This window comes from Scyliorhinus torazame, chromosome 7 (assembly GCF_047496885.1).
Source record: "Scyliorhinus torazame isolate Kashiwa2021f chromosome 7, sScyTor2.1, whole genome shotgun sequence".
Lineage (NCBI taxonomy): Eukaryota > Metazoa > Chordata > Chondrichthyes > Carcharhiniformes > Scyliorhinidae > Scyliorhinus > Scyliorhinus torazame.
The window spans coordinates 205727878-205750735 of NC_092713.1; the positions used below are offsets into that span (position 1 = coordinate 205727878).

The 22858-nt window shown below is 50.3% G+C and overlaps 1 protein-coding gene across 2 annotated transcripts in view; it reads right to left on the bottom strand.

Moving 5' to 3' along the window:
- Window positions 1-22858, bottom strand: part of LOC140426801 (uncharacterized) — a 140369-nt gene that overhangs the window by 102459 nt on the left and 15052 nt on the right. For both annotated transcript variants that reach the window (XM_072511989.1, XM_072511990.1), the window contains exon 5: window positions 5962-6035. In XM_072511989.1, coding sequence (XP_072368090.1) covers window positions 5962-6035 — 74 coding nt within the window. The remainder of the gene's footprint in view (window positions 1-5961; window positions 6036-22858) is intronic.

Consider the following 22858-nt stretch of genomic DNA (forward strand, 5'->3'; position numbering starts at 1 on the left):
GGTGCTTAAAGACTTTATGGGGCAGATGGGAGGAGTAGACCCATGGAGATTTAGCAGACCTAGGAGTAAGGAGTTTTTGTTTTTCTCCTATGTCCACAAAGTTTATTCGCGAATAGACTTTTTTGTTTTAGGAAGGGCGTTGATCCCGAAAGTGAGGGGGACGGCGTATACGGCTATAGCTATTTCGGATCACGCTCCACACTGGGTGGACTTGGAGATAGGGGAGGAAAAAGAACGGCGTCCACCCTGGAGAATGGACATGGGACTAATGGCGGATGAGGGGGTGTGTCTAAGGGTGAGGGGGTGTATTGAAAAGTACTTGGAACTCAATGATAATGGGGAGGTCCAGGTGGGAGTGGTCTGGGAGGCGCTGAAGGCAGTGGTTAGAGGGGAGCTGATATCAATCAGGGCACATAAAGGAAAGCAGGAGAGTAGGGAACGGGAGTGGTTGCTGCAAGAACTTCTGAGGGTGGACAGGCAATATGCGGAGGCACCGGAGGAGGGACTGTACAGGGAAAGGCAAAGGCTAAACGTAGAATTTGATTTGCTGACAACGGGTACCTGCAGAGGCACAGTGGAGGAAGGCACAGGGTGTACAGTACGAGTATGGGGAGAAGGTTGCTGGCCCACCAATTGAGGAAAAGGGGAGCAGCGAGGGAAATAGGGGGAGTGAGGGATGAGGAGGGAGAGATGGAGCGGGGAGCGGAGAGAGTGAATGGAGTGTTCAAGGCATTCTATGAAAGATTATATGAAGCTCAGCCCCCAGATGGGAAGGAGAGAATGATGTGTTTTCTGGACCAGCTGGAATTTCCTAAGGTGGAGGAGCAGGAGAGGGTGGGACTGGGAGCACAGATCGAAATGGAGGAAGTAGTGAAAGGAATTAGGAGCATGCAGGCGGGGAAGGCCCCGGGACCGGATGGATTCCCGGTTGAATTTTACAGGAAATATGTGGACTTGCTCGCCCCGCTACTGATGAGAACCTTTAATGAGGCGAGGGAAAGGGGACAGCTGCCCCCGACTATGTCAGAGGCAACAATATCGCTTCTCCTAAAGAAGGAAAAAGACCCGCTGCAATGCGGGTCCTATAGGCCTATTTCCCTCCTGAACGTAGACGCTAAGATTCTGGCCAAGGTAATGGCAATGAGGATAGAGGATTGTGTCCCGGGGGTGGTCCATGAGGACCAAACTGGGTTTGTGAAGGGGAGACAGCTGAATACGAATATACGGAGGCTGCTAGGGGTAATGATGATGCCCCCACCAGAGGGGGAAGCGGAGATAGTGGTGGCGATGGATGCCGAGAAAGCATTTGATAGAGTGGAATGGGATTATTTGTGAGAGGTGTTGAGGAGATTTGGCTTTGGAGATGAGTATATTAGATGGGTACAGCTGCTGTATAGGGCCCCGATGGCGAGCATGGTCACGAATGGACGGGGGTCTGCGTATTTTCGGCTCCATAGAGGGACGAGGCAGGGATGTCCTCTGTCCCCATTATTGTTTGCACTGGCGATTGAGCCCCTGGCAATAGCATCGAGGGGTTCCAGGAAGTGGAGGGGAGTACTCAGGGGAGGAGAAGAACACCGGGTATCTCTGTATGCGGACGATTTGTTGTTGTATGTGGCGGACCCGGCGGAGGGGATGCCAGAGATAATGCGGATACTTGGGGAGTTTGGAGAATTTTCAGGATATAAACTGAACATGGGGAAAAGTGAGTTGTTTGTGGTGCATCCAGGGGAGCAGAGCAGAGAAATAGAGGACTTACCGCTGAGGAAGGTAACAAGGGACTTTCGCTACTTGGGGATCCAGATAGCCAAGAATTGGGGTACATTGCATAGGTTAAATTTAACGCGGTTGGTGGAACAGATGGAGGAGGACTTCAAGAGATGGGACATGGTATCCCTGTCACTGGCAGGGAGGGTGCAGGCGGTTAAAATGGTGGTCCTCCCGAGATTCCTCTTTGTGTTTCAGTGCCTCCCGGTGGTGATCACGAAGGCTTTTTTCAAAAGGATTGAGAAGAGTATCATGAGTTTTGTGTGGGCCGGGAAGACCCCGAGGGTGAGGAAGGGGTTTTTGCAGCGTAGTAGGGATAGGGGGGGGCTGGCACTACCGAGCCTAAGTGAGTACTACTGGGCCGCCAATATCTCAATGGTATGTAAGTGGATGGGAGAAGAGGAGGGAGCGGCGTGGAAGAGATTGGAGAGGGCGTCCTGCAGGGGGACTAGCCTACAAGCTATGGTGACGGCGCCGTTGCCGTTCTCACCGAAGAAATACACCACAAGCCCGGTGGTGGTGGCTACTCTGAAAGTTTGGGGGCAGTGGAGACGGCATAGGGGAAAGACGGGAGCCTCGGTGTGGTCCCCGATAAGAAATAACCATAGGTTTGCTCCGGGAAGAATGGATGGGGGATTTGGAACATGGCAAAGAGCAGGAGTAACACAATTGAGAGATCTGTTTGTAGATGGGACGTTTGCAAGTCTGGGAGCGCTGACCGAAAAATATGGGTTGCCCCAAGGGAATGCATTCCGGTATATGCAACTGAGGGCTTTTGCGAGGCAACAGGTGAGGGAATTCCCGCAGCTCCCGACGCAGGAGGTGCAGGACAGAGTGATCTCAAAGACATGGGTGGGGGACGGTAAGGTATCAGACATATATAGGGAAATGAGGGACGAGGGGGAGATTATGGTAGATGAGCTGAAAGGGAAATGGGAAGAAGGGCTGGGGGAGGAGATTGAGGAGGGGCTGTGGGCTGATGCCCTAAGTAGGGTAAACTCATCGTCCTCGTGTGCCAGGCTAAGCCTGATACAATTTAAGGTGTTACACAGGGCGCATATGACTGGAGCACGGCTCAGTAAATTTTTTGGAGTAGAGGATAGGTGTGCGAGATGCTCGAGAAGCCCAGCGAATCACACCCACATGTTCTGGTCATGTCCGGCACTACAGGGGTTTTAGGTGGGGGTGACAAAGGTGCTTTCGAAGGTGGTGGGGGTCCAGGTCGAACCAAGCTGGGGGTTGGCTATATTCGGGGTTGCAGAAGAGCCGGGAGTGCAGGAGGCGAAAGAGGCTGATGTTTTGGCCTTTGCGTCCCTAGTAGCCCGGCGCAGGATACTGTTGATGTGGAAGGAAGCCAAGCCCCCGGGTGTGGAGACCTGGATAAATGACATGGCAGGGTTTATAAAGCTGGAACGGATTAAGTTTGTCCTAAGGGGATCGGCTCAAGGGTTCACCAGGCGGTGGCAACCGTTCGTCGAATACCTCACAGAAAGATAGAGGGAATGGAAAAGAAGAAGACAGCAGCAGCAACCCAGGGGGGGGTGGGGAGAGGAACCAGAAGGACTCTCAGGGATGTTAGTGTATAAGTATAATATGTATAGGTTGTAGTTATAGGTAATTGTATACTGGACTGCTGAATTGTATTTTTGGAGAGTATTTATTTGGGACAAGGCAGTTGCCATTTAGTTTTGTTTTTTAATTTTGATGTTGTTTATATATTATTTATTTCTTGTTTAAAAAACTGGCCATTGTTATTTATATTGTTATATTACTGTGTAAAAGATACACAATGTACTGTTATGGTTGGCCAAAAATTTTGAATAAAATATATTTTTTTAAAAAAGAGCCTGGAACCAGTTCAGACACAACTTTAAACTTAAAGATATGCCCGTCACAGCCCTGATATGCAAATACCACAGGTTCATCCCTCATGTATAAAACCTGAAGGGAGGAAGGAGGGTTGAGGGTCAGAGGCTCATACATAAACAGCAGAATGCCAACCTTGGGGGAAGTAACGGAGAAACTTCCAAAAGTGAATGATCTCCGGTATTTTCAAATACGGGACTTCCTCCGCATGGAGGCCCCATCATTCACTCATCTACCCGGACACACCCTGCTGGGCAGACTGTTAGCACAGGATAAATTAGGGAGGGAAAGTTCTTTTGTATCAATTTAGAGTGCCCAATAATGTTTTTCCAATTAAGGGGCAATTTAATGTGGCCAATCCACCTACCTTGAGCATCTTTTTGGGTTGTGGGGGTGAGACTCATGCAGACCCGGGGCTGGATCGCACCTGGGTCCTCAGTGCCGTGAGACAGCGATGCTAACCACTGTGTCACTGTGTTGCCTGATTAGGGAGGGAAAGAGCATGGACATATAGATACTGCTGGAGGAGGTGAGGGTCCTACTGGATGAGACAAGAGAGAGGTAGGAGGAAGAACTGTGCATTGAGATAGGTGGGATGACTGTAGAGCGAGATACGACACAGCCTGAACTCCACCTTCTCATGCGATAGGCTGAGCCTGACGCCGCTGAAGGGGATACACAGGGCTCACCTGACCAGGACACGCATGAGCGAGTTCTTCCCTGTGTGAAAGACAGATGTGAACAGTGTTAGTGGGCTTGGCCAACCACTCCCACATGTTCTGGTCCTGTCCAAGGCTGATCTGGGCGATCTTCTTTGAGGCCATGTCCGAGGTTGTGGGGTGTTAGGGTGAAGCCATGCCCATTACTGGCGGTCATCAGGATGTCAGAACAGCAAGAACTGTTTGGGGTGGGGGGCAACACCCTGACCTTCACCTCCCTGATAGCCCGGCAACGACTCATATTCGGATGGAGATCAGCAGTGCCATCCAAGGCCCCAGGCTGGCTGGCCGACCTGGTGAAATTCCTGAAGCTTGAGAAAATCAAATTTGCTATTCGGGGTCGGATGAAGGGCTTCAGTCCAGGTGGAAGCATTTCACGACCATCTTCAAAGACCTGTTCCACACCACTACAAAAAACACAAATTGTTTGCACTACACCCGTGGCACGGGAGCGTACAAGCTGTATTACTGTGATGTTGCCCTGAAACTTGTTGAATTTGTTTTTCAGTCTCACCATGGGCATATTGGTTAGTACTGCTACATCACAGCACCAGGGACCCGGGTTCGATTATGACCTCAGAGTTTGCATATTCTCCTTGTGTCTGCGTGGGTTTCCTCCGGGTGCTCCAATTTCCTCCCACAGTCCAAAGATGGGCAGGTTAGGTGGCTTGGCCAAGCTAAATTGCCCCTTAGGATGGCGTTTCAGGAATAGGGTGGGGGATTGAGCGTAGAGAGGTGGTCTTTCGAAGGGTTGGTGCAGACTCGATGGGCAGAATGGCCTCCTGCACTGTCGGGATTCTAACACTGTACTTTGTAAATATCTGTGTAACATGTTTCTATTGTTTGTTATAAATGAAACGTGTCAATAAAAATTCTTTAAAAAGAACAGTAGGTGCATGGGAACACATCACCTCTATCTTCCGCTCTTAGTCGCACACCATCCTTACTTACTACACTGTCATTCCTTCACTGTCACTGGAGTAAAGGTTTGGAGCTCCTATAAAATTTGAAATCTTTTTCCTGTTATGGACAACAATGATTCGGGGGGGACCTCATATTCAACTAATCTGACCAAGATGGTAGCACTGTGACGTGAATTTCCTCAAGCATTCCAAAAGATCCCTGGATAATATTTCTCTCCCCCCCCTCATCCCCTTCTCTCTCCTGGAATGATGGCAGTACCTGTATTATTTTTCTGTGGAGGCTGAACCACTGAAGGACATCTTGACACCTTAATTTATTACCATAAACCCCAGCTAAATTCATAAATATTCTTCAAATGGCAACAAAACGGATTAGTAGACTCCCTATGATTGAAGTGGTAGAATTTGGATTCATGGCTGCTATCCTCATTTCATTATGAGGAAAAGAGACAAAAAGAGAAAAGAGGCAGAAGAGGAAAGATTACCAGCGAAATTAAGAGCATGAGCGAAAGGCAAAAGAAAATATTGAGCTGGGAAAGTTGAGATGAAAGACAAATCACTGCTGGATTGGATGGGGAGGGGTTAATACTTCATTAGTAAAATGATTGAATTAAGGGGTAAACTAAATGACTCCCAAAATTTAAAATGAAACAAAACATTAGTAGTGTAAGTGAGTTTATTGTTACCTGGAATTCTTTTGATCTTCACCTTTTTTTTGAGTACAACAACTGAAGTTTTAGGCGTCTCAACCAGATTATTCCTGCATGCAACCAAAAATGAGTTTCAATACACTTTACTAAGCGAGCAGCAGAGCCTTCAATTAGAAAGAAAGTTGCAACTATCATAATTAAAATACAATGACGACAAAAGTCAATAATTTGCATAAATTTAGAAACATTGGGCCATAACCTCCAACTTGCATCAGAAGGAGATGACCCGTAGGGATCAGAAGAAAAAAATAGATTAGAGTACCCAATTATTTTTTTTTCCAATTAAGGGGCAATTTAGCATGGTCAGTCCATCTAACCTGCACATGTTTGGGTGAATGATGTTGGAGGAGGCAAGAACAAAACAGACCTTCCCTTTGATCTTGTTGGGGTGGCATGTGGCACAGTGGTTAGCACTGGGACTACGTCGCTGAGGACTCGGGTTCGAATCCCGGCTCTGGGTCACTGTCCGTGTGGAGTTTGCACATTCATGGATGTGCAATCTCTTTACACCTCCATCCCACACGAGGATGGCCTGAGAGCTCGTTGCTTCTTTCTCGAAGAGAGGCCTGGACAATTCCCATCCACCACCACTCTCTTCCACCTGGCTGAACTCGTTGTATCTCTCAACAACTTCTCCTTTAACTTATCCCATTTTCTCCAAATCAAAGGTGTAGCAATGGGCACCCGCATGGGTCCTACCTACGCTCGTCTTTTTATGGGGTATGTGGAGCATTCCTTGTTCCAGGCCTACCCGGGTTCCCTGCCACAACTCCTTTACCGATACAATGATTGACTATTTTGGTGCCGCTTCATGCTCTCGTCGGGACCTGTAAAAATTCATCAATTTCACTTCCAGTTTCCACCCCTCCATCACTTTCACCTGGTCCATCTAAAGACACTTCCCTTCCCTTCCTTGATCTTTCTGTCTCCATTTCCAGCAATAGACTATCGACTAATATCCACTACAAGCCCACTGACTCCCACAGCTATCTGGACTACAGCTCTTCGCACCCTACACCCTGTAAGGACTCCATCCCTTTCTCTCAACTCCTTCGCCTCCATCGCATTTGTTCCGATGATGCCAATTTCCAAAACGATGCTTCGAAAATGTGTTCCTTCTTCCTCAACCGTGATTTCCCACCTACAGTTGTAGACAGGGCCCTCAACAGTGTGCAGCCTATCTACCGCGCCACTACCCTCGCCCCCTCCTGTCCTTCCCAGAACAAGGAATAGAGTCCCCCTCGTTCTCACAGTTCGTCCCTCCAGCCTCCGCATGCAAAGCATAATCCTCTGCCATTTTCGCCAACTTCAGCGTGATGCCACCACCAAACACATCTTCCCTTCACTCCCTCTTTCAGCATTCCACAAAGACCGTTCCCTCAGAGATAATCTCGTCCACTCCTCCAGCAAACCCAGTACCTCTCCCATCACCCATGGCACCTTCCCATGCAACCGCAGAAGGTGTAACACCTGCCCCTTTGCCTCTTCCATGCTTAACATCCCAGGCCCAAAACACCCATTCCAGGTTAAGCAGCTGCACCTCTTCCAATCTGTCTACTGCATTCGCTGCTCTCAATGTGGTCTCTTCTATATCGGAGAGACCAAACGCAGACTGGGTGGTCCGCTTTGCTGAGCACCTTCGATCTTTGCGCATTCAGGACCTGACCTTCCCGTTGCTTGCCATTTTAACACAAGACCCTGCTCCCATGCCCACATGTCTGTCCTTGGCCTGCTACAATGTTCCAGTGAACCTCAACACAAACTGGAGGAACAACATCTCATCTTCCAGTTAGGCACATTACAGCCTTCTGGTCTCAACATCGAATTCAACAACTTCAGATGATTAGCTCGACCCCCATCTCGACCCATTTGTTTTCATCCCATTTCATTTTAACTGTCTTTTACCATTACTTTCTTTCTTGTCTTTCTTTATATATATTTATTCCCCCCCCCCCCCCCCCAATCTTATCCACCTTTCCTTACCCCTTCTCCACTTTGCTTTCCCCTTCCCCCACATCTCCATCTGTCACAGTTTACCCTCTGATGTTAGTTTCTCTGCTGTTTGGCCTCTCACCTTTTGTTCTCTCTGGGGACTGCCATTAGCACTCTTTCCCCTTGGTTTCTGTGCCTATGACTCATCTTTCATTCTCACTCCACAGTATAAATATTCCCCACTTTCTCTGTCTGTTAGCTTTGACAAAGAGTCATTGGACTCGAAACGTTAGCTCTTTTCTCTCCCTACAGATGCTGCCAGACCTACTGAAATTTTCTAGCATTTTCTCTTTCGTTCCCTTTGTTCTTGCCTCCTTCATTCCCTCACTGCTTTTTCCACATTTGTTTTTGCATTAAACATATCAATATCTCGAATAGTTTCCCGTTATGATAACACCAAAAACCACTTCCAGTGACGGTGATGTGCTGAGCGGACGCACATCAGGTGGCTCTCCTCCCAACTAGAATAAAATAGGCATTTTTAGGCAAATTTTGCCCGAAAGGTCGATAGCAAAGTAACCTCAACAGACGAAAGAAAACAACGGCAAATGAAATACCAGCAAACGGGAGCTCGAGGGGCCGAAGGGACTGTAGAAGTGGCGAAAAGGGCCACGAACAGCAAATGGACGAACCGGCGGACCCACAAGGCGAGGGGGCCCCAGGTGCCCAAAAGAAAGGGAGACCATCGACCCGAGCATCAGCCTCCCCCTCATCACCTGGAGACGGATGGAAGACCTTCCTCAAGAAGGAGCTGGCCGCCATGAAAGAATCGATCAGAATTGAAATCCAGGTGGCAGTCAAGGTGGTGGTGACGAAGGCGATGGAAGCCCTACAAAAATCAATCAACGTATTGGGGAAGAAAGTGAAGGCGCAGAAGAGGACGATCCATGACCTGGCGAGAGCCTCGATGGACCCGAGCGATAGGATCGGTGCTCTGGAAGCAGAAGTGAAAAGGTTGTTTGCGGCCCAAGGGAGCTTAAAGGGGAAGGTAGAGGACCAGGAGAACAGGTCCCTATGATAGAATGTTCGGATTATGGGCCTGCCAGGAGGCATTAAGGGTAGAGACCCGACAGGCTACATAGCCCACGTGCTGGGCAAACTAGTCGGGAGAGACAGCTTCCCCAACCCCCAAAACTCGTCAGGGCACACAGGTCGCTCAGACCAAAGCCCAAGGCAGGGGAACAGCCGAGAGCAATCATCGCGAAGCTGCACCGATATCAGGACCGAGAAAATATCCTGTGGTGGGCAAGACAGACTAGAGTGAATACATGGGAGGGACACAGAATCCGTATTGGATGGGCAGCATGGTAGCATAGTAGTTAGCACTATGGCTTCACAGCGCCAGGGTCCCAGGTTCGATTCCCGACTTGGGTCACTCTCTGTGTGGAGTCTGCACGTTCTCCCTGTGTCTGCATGGGTTTCCTTCGGGTGCTCCGGTTTCCTCCCACAAGTCCCGAAAGACGTGCTGTTAGGTAATTTGGACATTCTGAATTCTCCCTCTGTGTACCCGAACAGGTGCCGGAATGTGGCTACTAGGGGCTTTTCACAGTACCGTCAATGCAGCGTTAATGCAAGCCTACTTGTGACAATAAAGATTATTATTATTACATTAGGTCACATCTGGCAAAATGAAGGGCCGAGTTCTACCAGGCAAAGTCGGCGCTATACAAAAATGGGGTGCAATTTGGCATGCTATTCCCAGCCAGGCTCTGGGTCACACACCAGAACAAAGAACACTATTTCAATCCCCTGGCGGAGGCAAACAATTTTATGCGGGCCAACAGCCTAGACAGAGGGCAGGCGAGGCAGCGATGAAGGAAGATCGTTAAAGAAACTGAGACTTATTGAACAGTTACCATGTTTGCGCAGGACTGCACTGCCTTGTTCTGATCAAAAAAAAGACCGGGTCACAGGAGCGATCGAGGACAAGGAAATGCAGGTGAGGTTGCAGGCAGAGAAAGCAGACAGTCAGCAAGCATAAGTAAGGGGCTAGACCAGCCATGGGAGGGGAGCCACTGTACTAGCAGGGATAGCTGGCACGGGAAGACAAACAGTAAGGGGGACCGTGGGGCACCTCTCGGCATGGAGGGAGTACCTGGCCGGGGTGGGCCGCACAGGGACAGGGAGGGGGAATGCGAGGGGGGAGGTAGAGGGGGTGGAGGGGCACACGTAGGGAGGATGGGAAAAAAGAGTTGGTTCTCGGATTGGCTTCGGCAGGTAGGGAGCAGGCCAAGGAAACAAGGTGATTCTGCAAGCTGCCACTTTGGAGGGTCATTAAACAAAGGGAACCCCGGAGTGCAGGGGCACACCCACGTGGTGTCCACAAAGTTGGCGACTATGTTGGGTGCCCCCGAGACAAAGGGAAACCCCGGAGCGCAGGGGCCCAGCCTCATGGTGAGAACGACGACCATTTTGGATGGCCCCCTAACAAAGGGAAACCCCGCAGTGCAGGAGCCTGTCCACCAGGTAAGTATAGTTAATCCCGCAGGAATGGGGGGCCAGAAACACCCCACCAGGACTATCACCTGGAATGTCAGGGGACTCGATGGCCCGGTGAAAAGTCCAGAGTCTTTGCCCACTTAACAAGTCTGAAAGCCGACATAATTTTTCTGCAGGAGACACACCTGAGGGAGAAAGGGCTGGGTGGGACAGACATACCATTCACGCTAAGGGACGAAGACTAGGTGAGTAGCTATATTGATTAGCAAGAGGACGAGGTTCACTGAAGGACGGTTACGGACCAAAGGGGACGGTACATCATGATCAGCGGTGACCTGGACGGGGCACCAGTGGTGCTGGTAAATGTGTAAGCGGCCAACTGGGACGACACAGACTTAAAGAAGACCATGGTGGAAATAGCCAACATTAACACACACCTACTGATCATGGTGGGTGACTTCAACTGAGTACAGGACCCTCTAATGGACCAATCAAATTGAAGAATGGGGAAAAAGACAGGTATGGCTTGGGAACTGGGAGCATTCGTGGAGCAGATGGGAGCGGTGGACCCATGGTGGTTTCTACGCCCAGGTGAGAGGAATTCTTGTTCTTTTCGCCGGTGTATAAGGTATACACCTGGATCAACTTCTTTGCAGTGGGGAAATCGGTGCTTCCAGAAATAGCAAGGGCGGAATATTCCGCGATAGTTATCTCCAACCATGCTGCACACTACATTGATGTGCGGCCCACGTGGAGGCTGGTCACGGACCTCTTGGCCGACAAGACCTTCTGCCAAAAAACATGACAGGTCACATATTACTATTAACCAGAACAGGAAAGTCTCAGCTTCCACGTTCTAGGAGGCAGTGAAGGCTGTGATCAGGGGAGAAATTGTAGCCTATAAGGCATGTACAGACAGGGATGAACAAACAAACAAAGAACAAAGAAATGTACAGCACAGGAACAGGCCCTTCAGCCCTCCAAGCCCGTGCCGACCATGCTGCCCGACTAAACTACAATCTTCTACACTTCCTGGGTCCGTATCCCTCTATTCCCATCCTATTCATGTATTTGTCAAGATGCCCCTTTAATGTCACTATCGTCCCTGCTTCCACCACCTCCTCCGGTGGCGCGTTCCAGGCACCCACTACCCTCTGCGTAAAAAACTTGCCTCGTACATCTACTCTAAACCTTGCCCCTCTCACCTTAAACCTATGCCCCCTAGTAATTGACCCCTCTACCCCGGGGAAAAGCCTCTGACTATCCACTCTGTCTATGCCCCTCATAATTTTGTAGACCTCTATCAGGTCGCCCTTCAACCTCTGTCGTTCCAGTGAGAACAAACCGAGTTTATTCAACCACTCCTCATAGCTAATGCCCTCCATACCAGGCAACATTCTGGTAAATCTCTTCTGCACCCTCTCTAAAGCCTCCACATCCTTCTGGTAGTGTGGCGACCAGAATTGAACACTATACTCCAAGTGTGGCCGAACTAAGGTTCTATACAGCTGCAACATGACTTGCCAATTCTTATACTCAATGCCCCGGCCAATGAAGGCAAGCATGCCGTATGCCTTCTTGACTACCTTCTCCACCTGTGTTGCCCCTTTCAGTGACCTGTGGACCTGTACTCCTAGATCTCTTTGACTTTCAATACTCTTGAGGGTTCTACCATTCACTGTATATTCCCTACCTGCATTAGACCTTCCAAAATGCATTACCTCCCATTTGTCCGGATTAAACTCCATCTGCCATCTCTCCGCCCAAGTCTCCAAACAATCTAAATCCTGCTGTATCCTCTGACAGTCCTCATTGCTATTCGCAATTCCACCAACCTTTGTGTCGTCTGCAAACTTACTAATCAGACCAGTTACATTTTCCTCCAAATCATTTATATATACTACAAACAGCAAAGGTCCCAGCACTGATCCCTGTGGAACACCACTGGTCACAGCCCTCCAATTAGAAAAGCATCCTTCCATTGCTACTCTCTGCCTTCTATGACCTAGTACGAAGTCTTACAACACCAGGTTAAAGTCCAACAGGTTTGTTTCGATGTCACTAGCTTTCGGAGCGCTGCTCCTTCCTCAGGTGAATGAAGAGGTATGTTCCAGAAACATATATATAGACAAATTCAAAGATGCCAAACAATGCTTGGAATGCGACCATTAGCAGGTCATTAAATCTTTACAGATCCAGAGATGGGGTAACCCCAGGTTAAAGAGGTATGAATTGTATCAAGCCAGGACAGTTGGTAGGATTTTGCAGGTCAGATGGTGGGGGATGAATGTAATGCGACATGAATCCCAGGTCCCGGTTGAGGCCGCACTCATGTGTGCGGGATTTGGCTATAAGATTTTGCTCAGCGATTCTGCGTTGTCACGCGTCCTGAAGGCCGCCTTGGAGAACACTTACCCGGAGATCAGAGGCTGAATGCCCTTGACTGCTTAAGTGTTCCCCGACTGGAAGGGAACATTCCTGCCTGGTGATTGTTGCGCGATGTCCGTTCATTCGTTGTCGCAGCATCTGCATGGTCTCGCCAATGTACCACGCTTCGGGACATCCTTTCCTGCAGCGTATGAGGTAGACAACGTTGGCCGAGTCGCACGAGTATGTACCGCGTACCTGGTGGGTGGTGTTCTCACGTGTAATAGTGGTATCCATGTCGATGATCTGGCACGTCTTGCAGAGATTACCATGGCAGGGTTGTGTGGTGTCGTGGTCACTGTTCTGAAGACTGGGTCGTTTGCTGCAAACAATGGTTTGTTTGAGGTTGCGCGGTTGTTTGAAGGCAAGTAGTGGGGGTGTGGGGATGACCTTGGCAAGATGTTCATCGTCATCAATGACGTGTTGAAGGCTGTGAAGAAGATGACGTAGTTTCTCCGCTCCGGGGAAGTACTGGACGACGAAGGGTATTCTGTCGGTTGTGTCCCATGTTTGTCTTCTGAGGAGGTCGGTGCGGTTTTTCTCTGTGGCGCGTTGGAACTGTCGATCGATGAGTCGAGTGCCATATCCCGTTCGTACGAGGGCATCTTTCAACGTCTGTAGATGTCTGTTACGCTCCTCCTCGTCTGAGCAGATCCTGTGTATACGGAGAGCTTGTCCATAGGGGATGGCTTCTTTAATGTGTTTAGGGTGGAAGCTGGAGAAGTGGAGCATCATGAGGTTATCCGTGGGTTTGCGGTAAAGCGAAGTGCTGAGGTGACCGTCCTTGATGGAGACGAGTGTGTCCAAGAATGCAACTGATTTTGGAGAGTAGTCCATGGTGAGTCTGATGGTTGGATGGAACTTATTAATGTCATCGTGTAGTCGTTTCAGTGATTCTTCGCCGTGGGTCCAAAGGAAAAAAATGTCATCGATGTATCTGGTGTATAAGGTCGGTTGAAGGTCCTGTGCGATGAGTAGGTCCTGTTCAAACTTGTGCATGAAGATGTTGGCGTATTGGGGTGCGAATTTGGTCCCCATGGCTGTTCCGTGCGTCTGGATGAAGAACTTGTTGTCGAAGGTGAAGACGTTGTGATCCAGAATGAAGCGGATGAGTTGCAGAATTGCGTCTGGAGATTGGCAGTTGTCGGTGTTGAGTACTGAGGCTGTTGCAGCAATGCCGTTGTCATGGGGGATGCTGGTGTAGAATGCCGAGACGTCCATTGTGACGAGGAATATTCCTAGTTCAACTGGTCCATGGTTGCTGAGTTTCTGTAGGAAGTCCGTCATGTCGCGACAGAAGCTGGGCGTACCTTGTACGATGGGTTTCACGATGCCCTCGATGTAGCCAGAGAGGTTCTCACACAAGGTCCCATTGCCTGAAACGATAGGGCGGCCTGGTGTGTTGGCCTTATGTATTTTCGGGAGGCAGTAGAGATCTCCAATGCGGGGAGTACGTGGGATGAGAGCACGTAGGGTGCTCTGAAGATCTGGATCCAAGGTCTAGATCAGTCTGTTAAGTTGGCGGATGTGTTCCTTGGTCGGATCTGCGGGTAACTGTCTGTCGTGTTCTTGGTTGTTCAGTTGTCGGTATACTTCTTTGCAGTCGTCCGTTCTGTTCAGTACGACAGTGGCCCCTCCTTTGTCTGCTGGTTTGATGACGATGCTGCGGTTGGTCTTGAGAGCGCGGTTGGTCTTGAGAGCGCGGATGGCATTGCGTTGTGCTTGGGTGACGTTCGGGGCTGTCTTGTGAATGCGACTGATGAATCTGGCATTGACGCGACTCCTGACGGCTTGAGCATACATGTCGAGTCTAAGGCAGCGGCCTTCCGGAGGGGGCCAATTCGACTCTTTCCTCTTCGGTTGCCGCACCGCAGATCTCGCGGTCTGCTGTTCCGGTTCATTGATAGTCTGCTTGGGTTCGCTGTTGGCCTCTTGGGGTCTGTGGAAGAATTCCCGGAGCCTCATTCGCCTGATGAATTCCTCAGTGTCTGCCACAAGACTGATGGGGTCCATTTTGGTGGTGGTGCAGAAATTGAGCCCTAGCCAGTTCTGTATCCACCTTGCCAGCTCACCCCTGATCCCGTGTGACTTCACCTTTTGTACTAGTCTACCATGAGGGACCTTGTCAAAGGCCTTACTGAAGTCCATATAGACAACATCCACTGCCCTACCTGCATCAATCATCTTAGTGACGTCCTCGAAAAACTCTATCAAGTTAGTGAGACATGACCTCCCCTTCACAAAACCATGCTGCCTCTCACTAATACGTCCATTTGCTTCCAAATGGGAGTAGATCCTGTCTCGAAGAATTCTCTCCAGTAATTTCCCTGCCACGGAAGTAAGGCTCACCGGCCTGTAGTTCCCTGGATTATCCTTGCTACCCTTCTTCAACAGAGGAACAACATTGGCTATTCGCCAGTCCTCCGGGACATCACCTGAAGACAGTGAGGATCCAAAGATTTCTGTCAAGGCCTCAGCAATTTCCTCTCCAGCCTCCTTCAGTATTCTGGGGTAGATCCCATCAGGCCCTGGGGACTTATCTACCTTAATATTTTTTAAGACACCCAACACCTCGTCTTTTTGGATCTCAATGTGACCCAGGCTATCTACACACCCTTCTCCAGACTCAACATCTGCCAATTTCTTCTCTTTGGTGAATACTGATGCAAAGTATTCATTTAGTACCTCGCCCATTTCCTCTGGCTCCACACATAGATTCCCTTGCCTATCCTTCAGTGGGCCAACCCTTTCCCTGGCTACCCTCTTGCTTTTTATGTACGTGTAAAAAGCCTTGGGATTTTCCTTAACCCTATTTGCCAATGACTTTTCGTGACCCCTTCTAGCCCTCCTGACTCCTTGCTTAAGTTCCTTCCTACTTTCCTTATATTCCACACAGGCTTCGTCTGTTCCCAGCCCTGACAAATGCCTCCTTTTTCTTTTTGACGAGGCCTACAATATCTCTCGTTATCCAAGGTTCCCGAAAATTGCCGTATTTATCCTTCTTCCTCACAGGAACATGCCGGTCCTGAATTCCTTTCAACTGACACTTGAAAGCCTCCCACATGTCAGATGTTGATTTGCCCTCAAACATCCGCCCCCAATCTATGTTCTTCAGTTCTTGCCTAATATTGTTATAATTAGCCTTCCCCCAATTTAGCACATTCATCCTAGGACCACTCTTATCCTTGTCCACCAGCACTTTAAAACTTACTGAATTGTGGTCACTGTTCCCGAAATGCTCCCCCACTGAAACATCTACCACCTGGCCGGGCTCATTCCCCAATCCCAGGTCCAGTACCGCCCCTTCCCTAGTTGGACTGTCTACATATTGTTTTAAGAAGCCCTCCTGGATGCTCCTTACAAACTCCGCCCCGTCTAGGCCCCTGGCACTAAGTGAGTCCCAGTCAATATTGGGGAAGTTGAAGTCTCCCATCACCACAACCCTGTTGTTTTTACTCTTTTCCAAAATCTGTCTACCTATCTGCTCCTCTATCTCCCGCTGGCTGTTGGGAGGCCTGTAGTAAACCCCCAACATTGTGACTGCACCCTTCTTATTCCTGATCTCTGCATATATAGCCTCACTGCCCTCTGAGGTGTCCTCCCGCAATACAGCTGTGATATTCTCCCTAACCAGTAGCGCAACTCCGCCACCCCTTTTACATCCCCCTCTATCCCGCCTGAAACATCTAAATCCTGGAACGTTTAGCTGCCAATCCTGCCCTTCCCTCAACCAGGTCTCTGTAATGGCAACAACATTATAGTTCCAAGTAATAATTCAAGCTCTAAGTTCATCTGCCTTACCCGTAATACTTCTTGCATTAAAACATATGCACTTCAGGCCACTTCAGGCTGAGAGGATGGCCAGGCAACAACAGATTGACTCCATCCTGGAGGTTGACAGAAAGTACTCCGAATCCCGAACGTAAAACTTCTGGCGGAGAGGAAAAAGCTGCAAATAGACTTTAACCTGCTATCCACCAGGAAAACAGGACACCAACTCCGCCAGGCACACGGGACTTTCTGTGAGCATGGAGAAAAGGCTAGCCGCCTACTGGCTCACCAGCTGAGAAAACAAGAAGCCACGAGGGAGATAGTACAGGTAAAGAATACCAAAGGCAGACTGGTAACTGAACCAAAAGAGGTCAACCGGGCATTTGAGACCTTCTACCGAGGGCTGTACACCTCCGAGGACGATACATGGAGCGAACTGGAAGCACCAATAGGTCTAGGAGAGATCATGGGGAGCATCAGCTCCATGCAGGCGGGGAAGGCGCCAGGATCGACGGAATGCGGATCATACAGACCCATTTTGCTGCTTAATGTAGACATGAAGATACTCACGAAAGTCCTGGCCAAGAGACTGGAGAACTGCAGAGGACCAGATGGGCTTTGACATGGGTAGGCAGCTAACTGCGAACATCAGGTGGCGGATGAATGTAATAATGAACCCGCCAGGGGAGAGAATACCAGAGGTGAGCATCTCCCTGGATGCAGAAAAGGCCTTCGACATAGTCGAGTGGAAATACCTCTGAGATACTGGAGCAGTTTGGGAGAGGAGCAGGGTTCACCTCCTGGTTGAAACACCTTGGGCAGCACGGTAGCATAGTGGTTAGCACAGTTGCTTCACAGCTCCAGGGTCCCAAGTTCGATTCCCGGCTTGGGTCACTGTCTGTTCGGAGTCTGCACGTTCTCCCCGTGTGGGTTTCCTCCGGGTGCTCCGGTTTCCTCCCACAGTCCAAAGATGTGCAGGTTAGGTGGATTGGTCATTCTTAATTGCCCTTAGGTGTCCAAAAAGGGTAGGTGGGGTTACTGGGTTATGGGGATAAAGGGGACAGGGTGGAGGCTTGGGGCTCAAGTAGGGTGTTCTTTCCAAGGGCTGGTGCAGACTCGATGGGCTGAATGGCCTCCTTCTGCACTGTAAATGCTATGATTCTACCTGTGTGAAACTCCTGTACAACGTCCCCAAGGCGAGCGTTCGGACCAACACCACCAGCTCGGAATACTCCCAGCTGCACAGAGGCACACGGCAGCGATGCCACCGTCCCCGCTCCTGTTCATCCTAGCAATTGAACCCCCGCTGATTGTTCTGTGAGACGCAAAAAGCTGGAAGGGCATCGAAAGAGGAGGCAGAGAGCACAGAGTCTCACTCTATTTGGATGACCTGCTCCTCTACATCTCAGACCCACAGAAAGGCCTGATGCAATCATGCAGTTCCTGGAAGAGTTCGGAGCCTTCTCGGGCTACAAACTCAACCTGGGCAAGAGCGAAGCTTTCCCAGTTAATCCAAACGTGGGAGGGACAGAGCTGGAGGGACTTCCATTCAAACTAGCCCAAAACAACCCAAGGATTTCTAAATCGACACTGCAAAGAAGGAAAAACATTGGGCAGTCTGGCCCTGCCGAATCTACAAAATTACCAATGGGTGAGGGGATGGATTCGTGAACCCAATATGGAATGGGTGAGGATGGAGGAGTCTTCCTGCAAAGGAACGACAATCCGGGCCCTCACCATGGCAGCGCTCCCATCCACAACGAAATGCACATCCTGCCCAGTGGTGGTAGCCACAGTAAAGGCATGGAACCAGATAAGACAACATTTTGTTCTAACCCCCATCTCTGGAAACCACAAATTCCCACTAGCCATGCTCGACACTCCCTTTAGCAAATGGAGACAGGACGGGGGACCATAACAGTCAGAGATTTCTAAATGGGGGACGGACTAGCGACCTTGGGCGAAGGCCTGGAACTACCGACACGACAGGCTCAGACACCTCCAAATTAAATACTTTCTCCGCAAGGAGACGGCAAGATACCCCAGGGCCCCGAGAGACACACTATTAGAGGACCTGATAAACAAGGACAGTAAGGAGGGGGATAACTGTGGGAACATCTATTGGCAGTTGCTGGACAGGGCAAGACTACTGGGCGGCATGGTGGCACAGTGGTTAGCATTGCTGCCTCACGGCGCTGAGGACCCAGGTTTGAATCCCGGCCCTAGGTCACTGTCTGTGTGGAGTTTGCACATTCTCCCTGTGCCTGCGTGGGTTTCACCCCCACAACCTAACGATGTGCAGGCTAGGTGGATTGGCCACGCTAAATTGCCCCTTAATTGGAAAATAATAATTGGGTACTCTAAATTTATAAAAATAAAGTAAGACTACCACAGGCCGAAGCTAGATGAAAATGGGAGGACAAACTGGGGACAGAATTGGGTTGGGACTCTGGAGCAAAGCACTAAGTAGGGCCAACTCCACCTCCTCCTGTGCAAGGCTTAGCCTTATGCAGTTTAAAGTGGTGCATAGAGCGCACCTGACCAGGCTGAACAAGTTCTTCCCAGAGCCAGGGAGGCTCAGCCAACCACATCCACATGTTCTGGGCCTGCCCCAGACTTGTCAGGTTCCGGACAGCCTTCTTTGAGGCGATGTCAAGATTGTGGGAGTGCGGGTGGAGCCGTGCCCGAGAATGGCAGTCTTCAGGGTATCGGAACAGCCAGAGCTACAGATGGGGAAGGGGACTGATGCCCTTGCTTTTGTTTCCTTGATCGCACGCCGGAGAATCCTGCTCGGCTGGCGATCAGCAGCACCACCCACAGCTGCAGACTGGCTGGCAGACCTGGCGGAATTTCTCCATCTGGAGAAGATCAAGTCCACCATCCGAGGGTCGGGAGAGGGCTTCCACAAAGCATGGGGCCATTCGTCAGACTGCTCCAAGAACTGCTCGAAGCCAACAGCGACCAGGGAAAAGGGGGAGATGGGGTAGAGCAGACAGGAACGCATACAATGAGGTACAAAAGAGGGGAGGATATGAGGAGGGACCCCAAGGGAGCCACAGAGAGAAACATGGGGGGGGGAAAAGGGGAGATGGGGAGGGGGCAGGTAGCCCCCACCCCCCAAACCCACAAGGTCAACAACAAAAGCCACAGAAAAGAGAGGAGCTCCACCAGCAGGACACCCAGGGCAGAAGAGGGGGCTGCCAATGAGGGGGCAGGGAGGGGGTATGGGGGAATGTATAGATTACATAGACATAGAACATACAGTGCAGAAGGAGGCCATTCGGCCCATCGAGTCTGCACCGACCCACATTAATCCCTCACTTCCACCCAATAACCCCTCCCAACCCTTATGGACACTACGGGTAATTTAGCATGGCCAATCCACCTAACCTGCACGTCTTTGGACTGTGGGAGGAAACCGGAGCACCCGGAGGAAACCCACGCGGACACGGGGAGAACGTGCAAACTCCGCACAGACAGTGACCCAGCGGGGAATCGAACCTGGGACCCTGGCGCTGTGAAGCCACAGTGCTAATCACTTGTGCTACCGTGCTGCCCAAATTAAGAAATAAATATGTAAATAAGAAACTGTAAGGGCAGCACGGTGGCGCAATGGTAAACATTGCTGTCTCACGGTGCCGAGGTCCCAGGTTCAATCCCGGCCCTGGGTCACTGTCTATGTGGAATTTGAACATTCCACCGTGTTTGCATGGGTTTCGCCCCCACAACCCAAAGATGTGCAGAGTAGGTGGATTGGCCATGCTAAATTGCCCCTTAATTGAAAAAAAATAATTGGGTACTCTAAATTTGAACAAAACTGTATAACATGTAAGTACCAGACACATCATCCGTTAAAAGTATCACTCTATAAGACTTCCAGTGGCGGCCATGGCCTGAGTGGTCGCACATTTGGTAGCTCACACTCATGGCGGTATTTTTGGACCTTTTTCCCGGCTAACGGGAGGATGTGTTAAGGAAAAAAGGTGCAGGAGTGGTGGAAGTAGAGGTATCCCACCGGTGGATGGATTTGTGGACCAGAAGTGGTTTAAAAGAAAGGAGCAGTTGGAGCGAGAAGCTGTACCTGCAACACAGGGGAAGATGGCGGAGGGTCAGGGATCAGCCGGACCATTTCTGTGGTTGATGGAACAGCTGGTGGACCTCTTGAATGAGAGGTTCACCCAGCAGAGGAAGGAGACTCTGCTGGACCTGGCGAGGACGGTAGATCCGATTAAGGCGGGTATCGGTTGCCAAGAAATGAGGCGAGGCACAGAACAAGGCGATCCAGAGAATAAAGGAGATGGTGGGGGAGCACGAGGAGCAGCTCACCTCGATGGCAGCTGAGTTGGGGGCGTTGCAGGACACACAGAGGCGGCTGCAGGAGAAAGTGGAGGACTTGGAGAACCGGTCCGGGAGGAAGAACCTGAGGAGGGCAGCGAGGGAGTGGAGGCTGGCTCGGATGTTTGACAAGCTGATGGGAAAGGGGACCATTGAGCGACGCTTGGAGGTGGACTGGGCGCACAGGGCACTGATGAGGAATCCGCAGGGGAACAAGTCACCGAGAGCGATGGTGATGCGGCTGCACCAGTTCCTGGAAAAGGAGCGGATCCTGAGCTTTGACAAAGAGTCATCGGACTGTAGCCACGGAAAATGGCTGTGTTCCGATTAATCTGGCCAAAACCCAGTTTAAAATGGGTAACCCGAAAGACTGCTGGGAAAAGCAGCTAAGAAGGCACAAGCAGGCAGCTGCAGACAGTATTGCATATTCAGCTCTGGGAAGTTAGCCCAGATCGATACTCAGGGCTATCAACAGCCCATCAACCCAGGTATTTGCAGTTGCATTCAGGACTGTTTGCAGCCCATCTATTCAGACATCCACAGTTAAATCGGCTATCCCCGGGAACAATTGCAACATATTAGCAATTGAATACCGGGCCAGACCTGTCGGCGCCTGCAGTGGCCGAAACAAAGACAGGTGAGCGACCACCCCCCGATCGAGGAATCGCCTCACCATTGGACACATCGACCCCAGAGATTGGGGACAGATCCAATCACTTGGGACTCTGGGTCAAGGGCCGCCCCGGGAGGCGGGAAGCCCCTGGGCCCTATAAAAGTGAGGGTCCAAGTTCAGATCTCTCTCTCTCTCCTCTTCGCCTGCTCGAGACCTTCGCAAGAACAGCAACTGGCAACAGGAAGTTTGAATCCAGCGATCGCTATCCGATAGAGACACCTAGCCACCGACCTGTAGCAGCCTTTTGAATCCCGCGGGCCAGATCTGATTGGACAAGCCATTCGTTTCCCTGACCTGGTGGGCTCTTCCTAAGTTAAGTATTGGCCAGTAGTGATAGGTTTATTATATAGAAAGTAGTAGTAGGGTATTAATATTGCTTGTTGTATATAATAAATGATCGTTGTTTTAATCCTTACTAAGCGGTGTGCTGTATTATTAATCATCACCTGAACTTGAACCACTTGGCGGTATCATAAAGATACCTGGCGACTCATGAGCAAAGGTGACGTAATCAGAGCTAATAGACTACGGTTAAAAAGAGCAACAGGACTCAAAACTTTAGTTCTTTTCTCTCCCCAAAGATGCTGCCAGACCTGCTGAGATTTTCCAGAATTTTCTGTTTTGTTTCGGATCCGGAGGTGGGCCAGGCAAACGAGGTGATGTACCTGGGAGGGCAACGAGCTGAGAGTGTACCAGGACCTAGATGCGGAGCTGGCCAAGAGAAGAGCGGGGCTCAATAAGGTGATGGCAGCCCTCTTTAAGAAGGGGTGAAATTCAGAATGCTGTACCCGACCCGCCTTTGGGTGACTTAAAATGGTTGTGAACTTTATTTTGGGAGGCCAAAGGAAATTATGGAGTTTGTCAGGGACAATGGACTGGCAGGAGAAGGAGGACATTGAACTTTGGAAAGGTGTTCGCCCGCAGTCAAGGCTGGATGTGGGGCTATTGGCGGATGAGGAGGTTTGTGAGCGGGTGAGGGCTGCCATATGTGGAGCTGAACGACACGGGGGAAGTTTCGGCAGCCATGTTGTGGGAGGCATTGAAGGCAGTAGCGAGGGGGGAGTTTATTTCGATACGGACACACAGGGGTAAGACGGAGCGAGCAGAGATGGAGAGACTAGTGGAGGAGATCCTGCAGGTGGACAGGAGGCATTTGGAGGCCCAGGAGCTGTTAAGGGAGTGGCAGAAACTGCAGATGGAGTTTGGGCTATTATCTACAGGGAAGGCGGTAGGGCA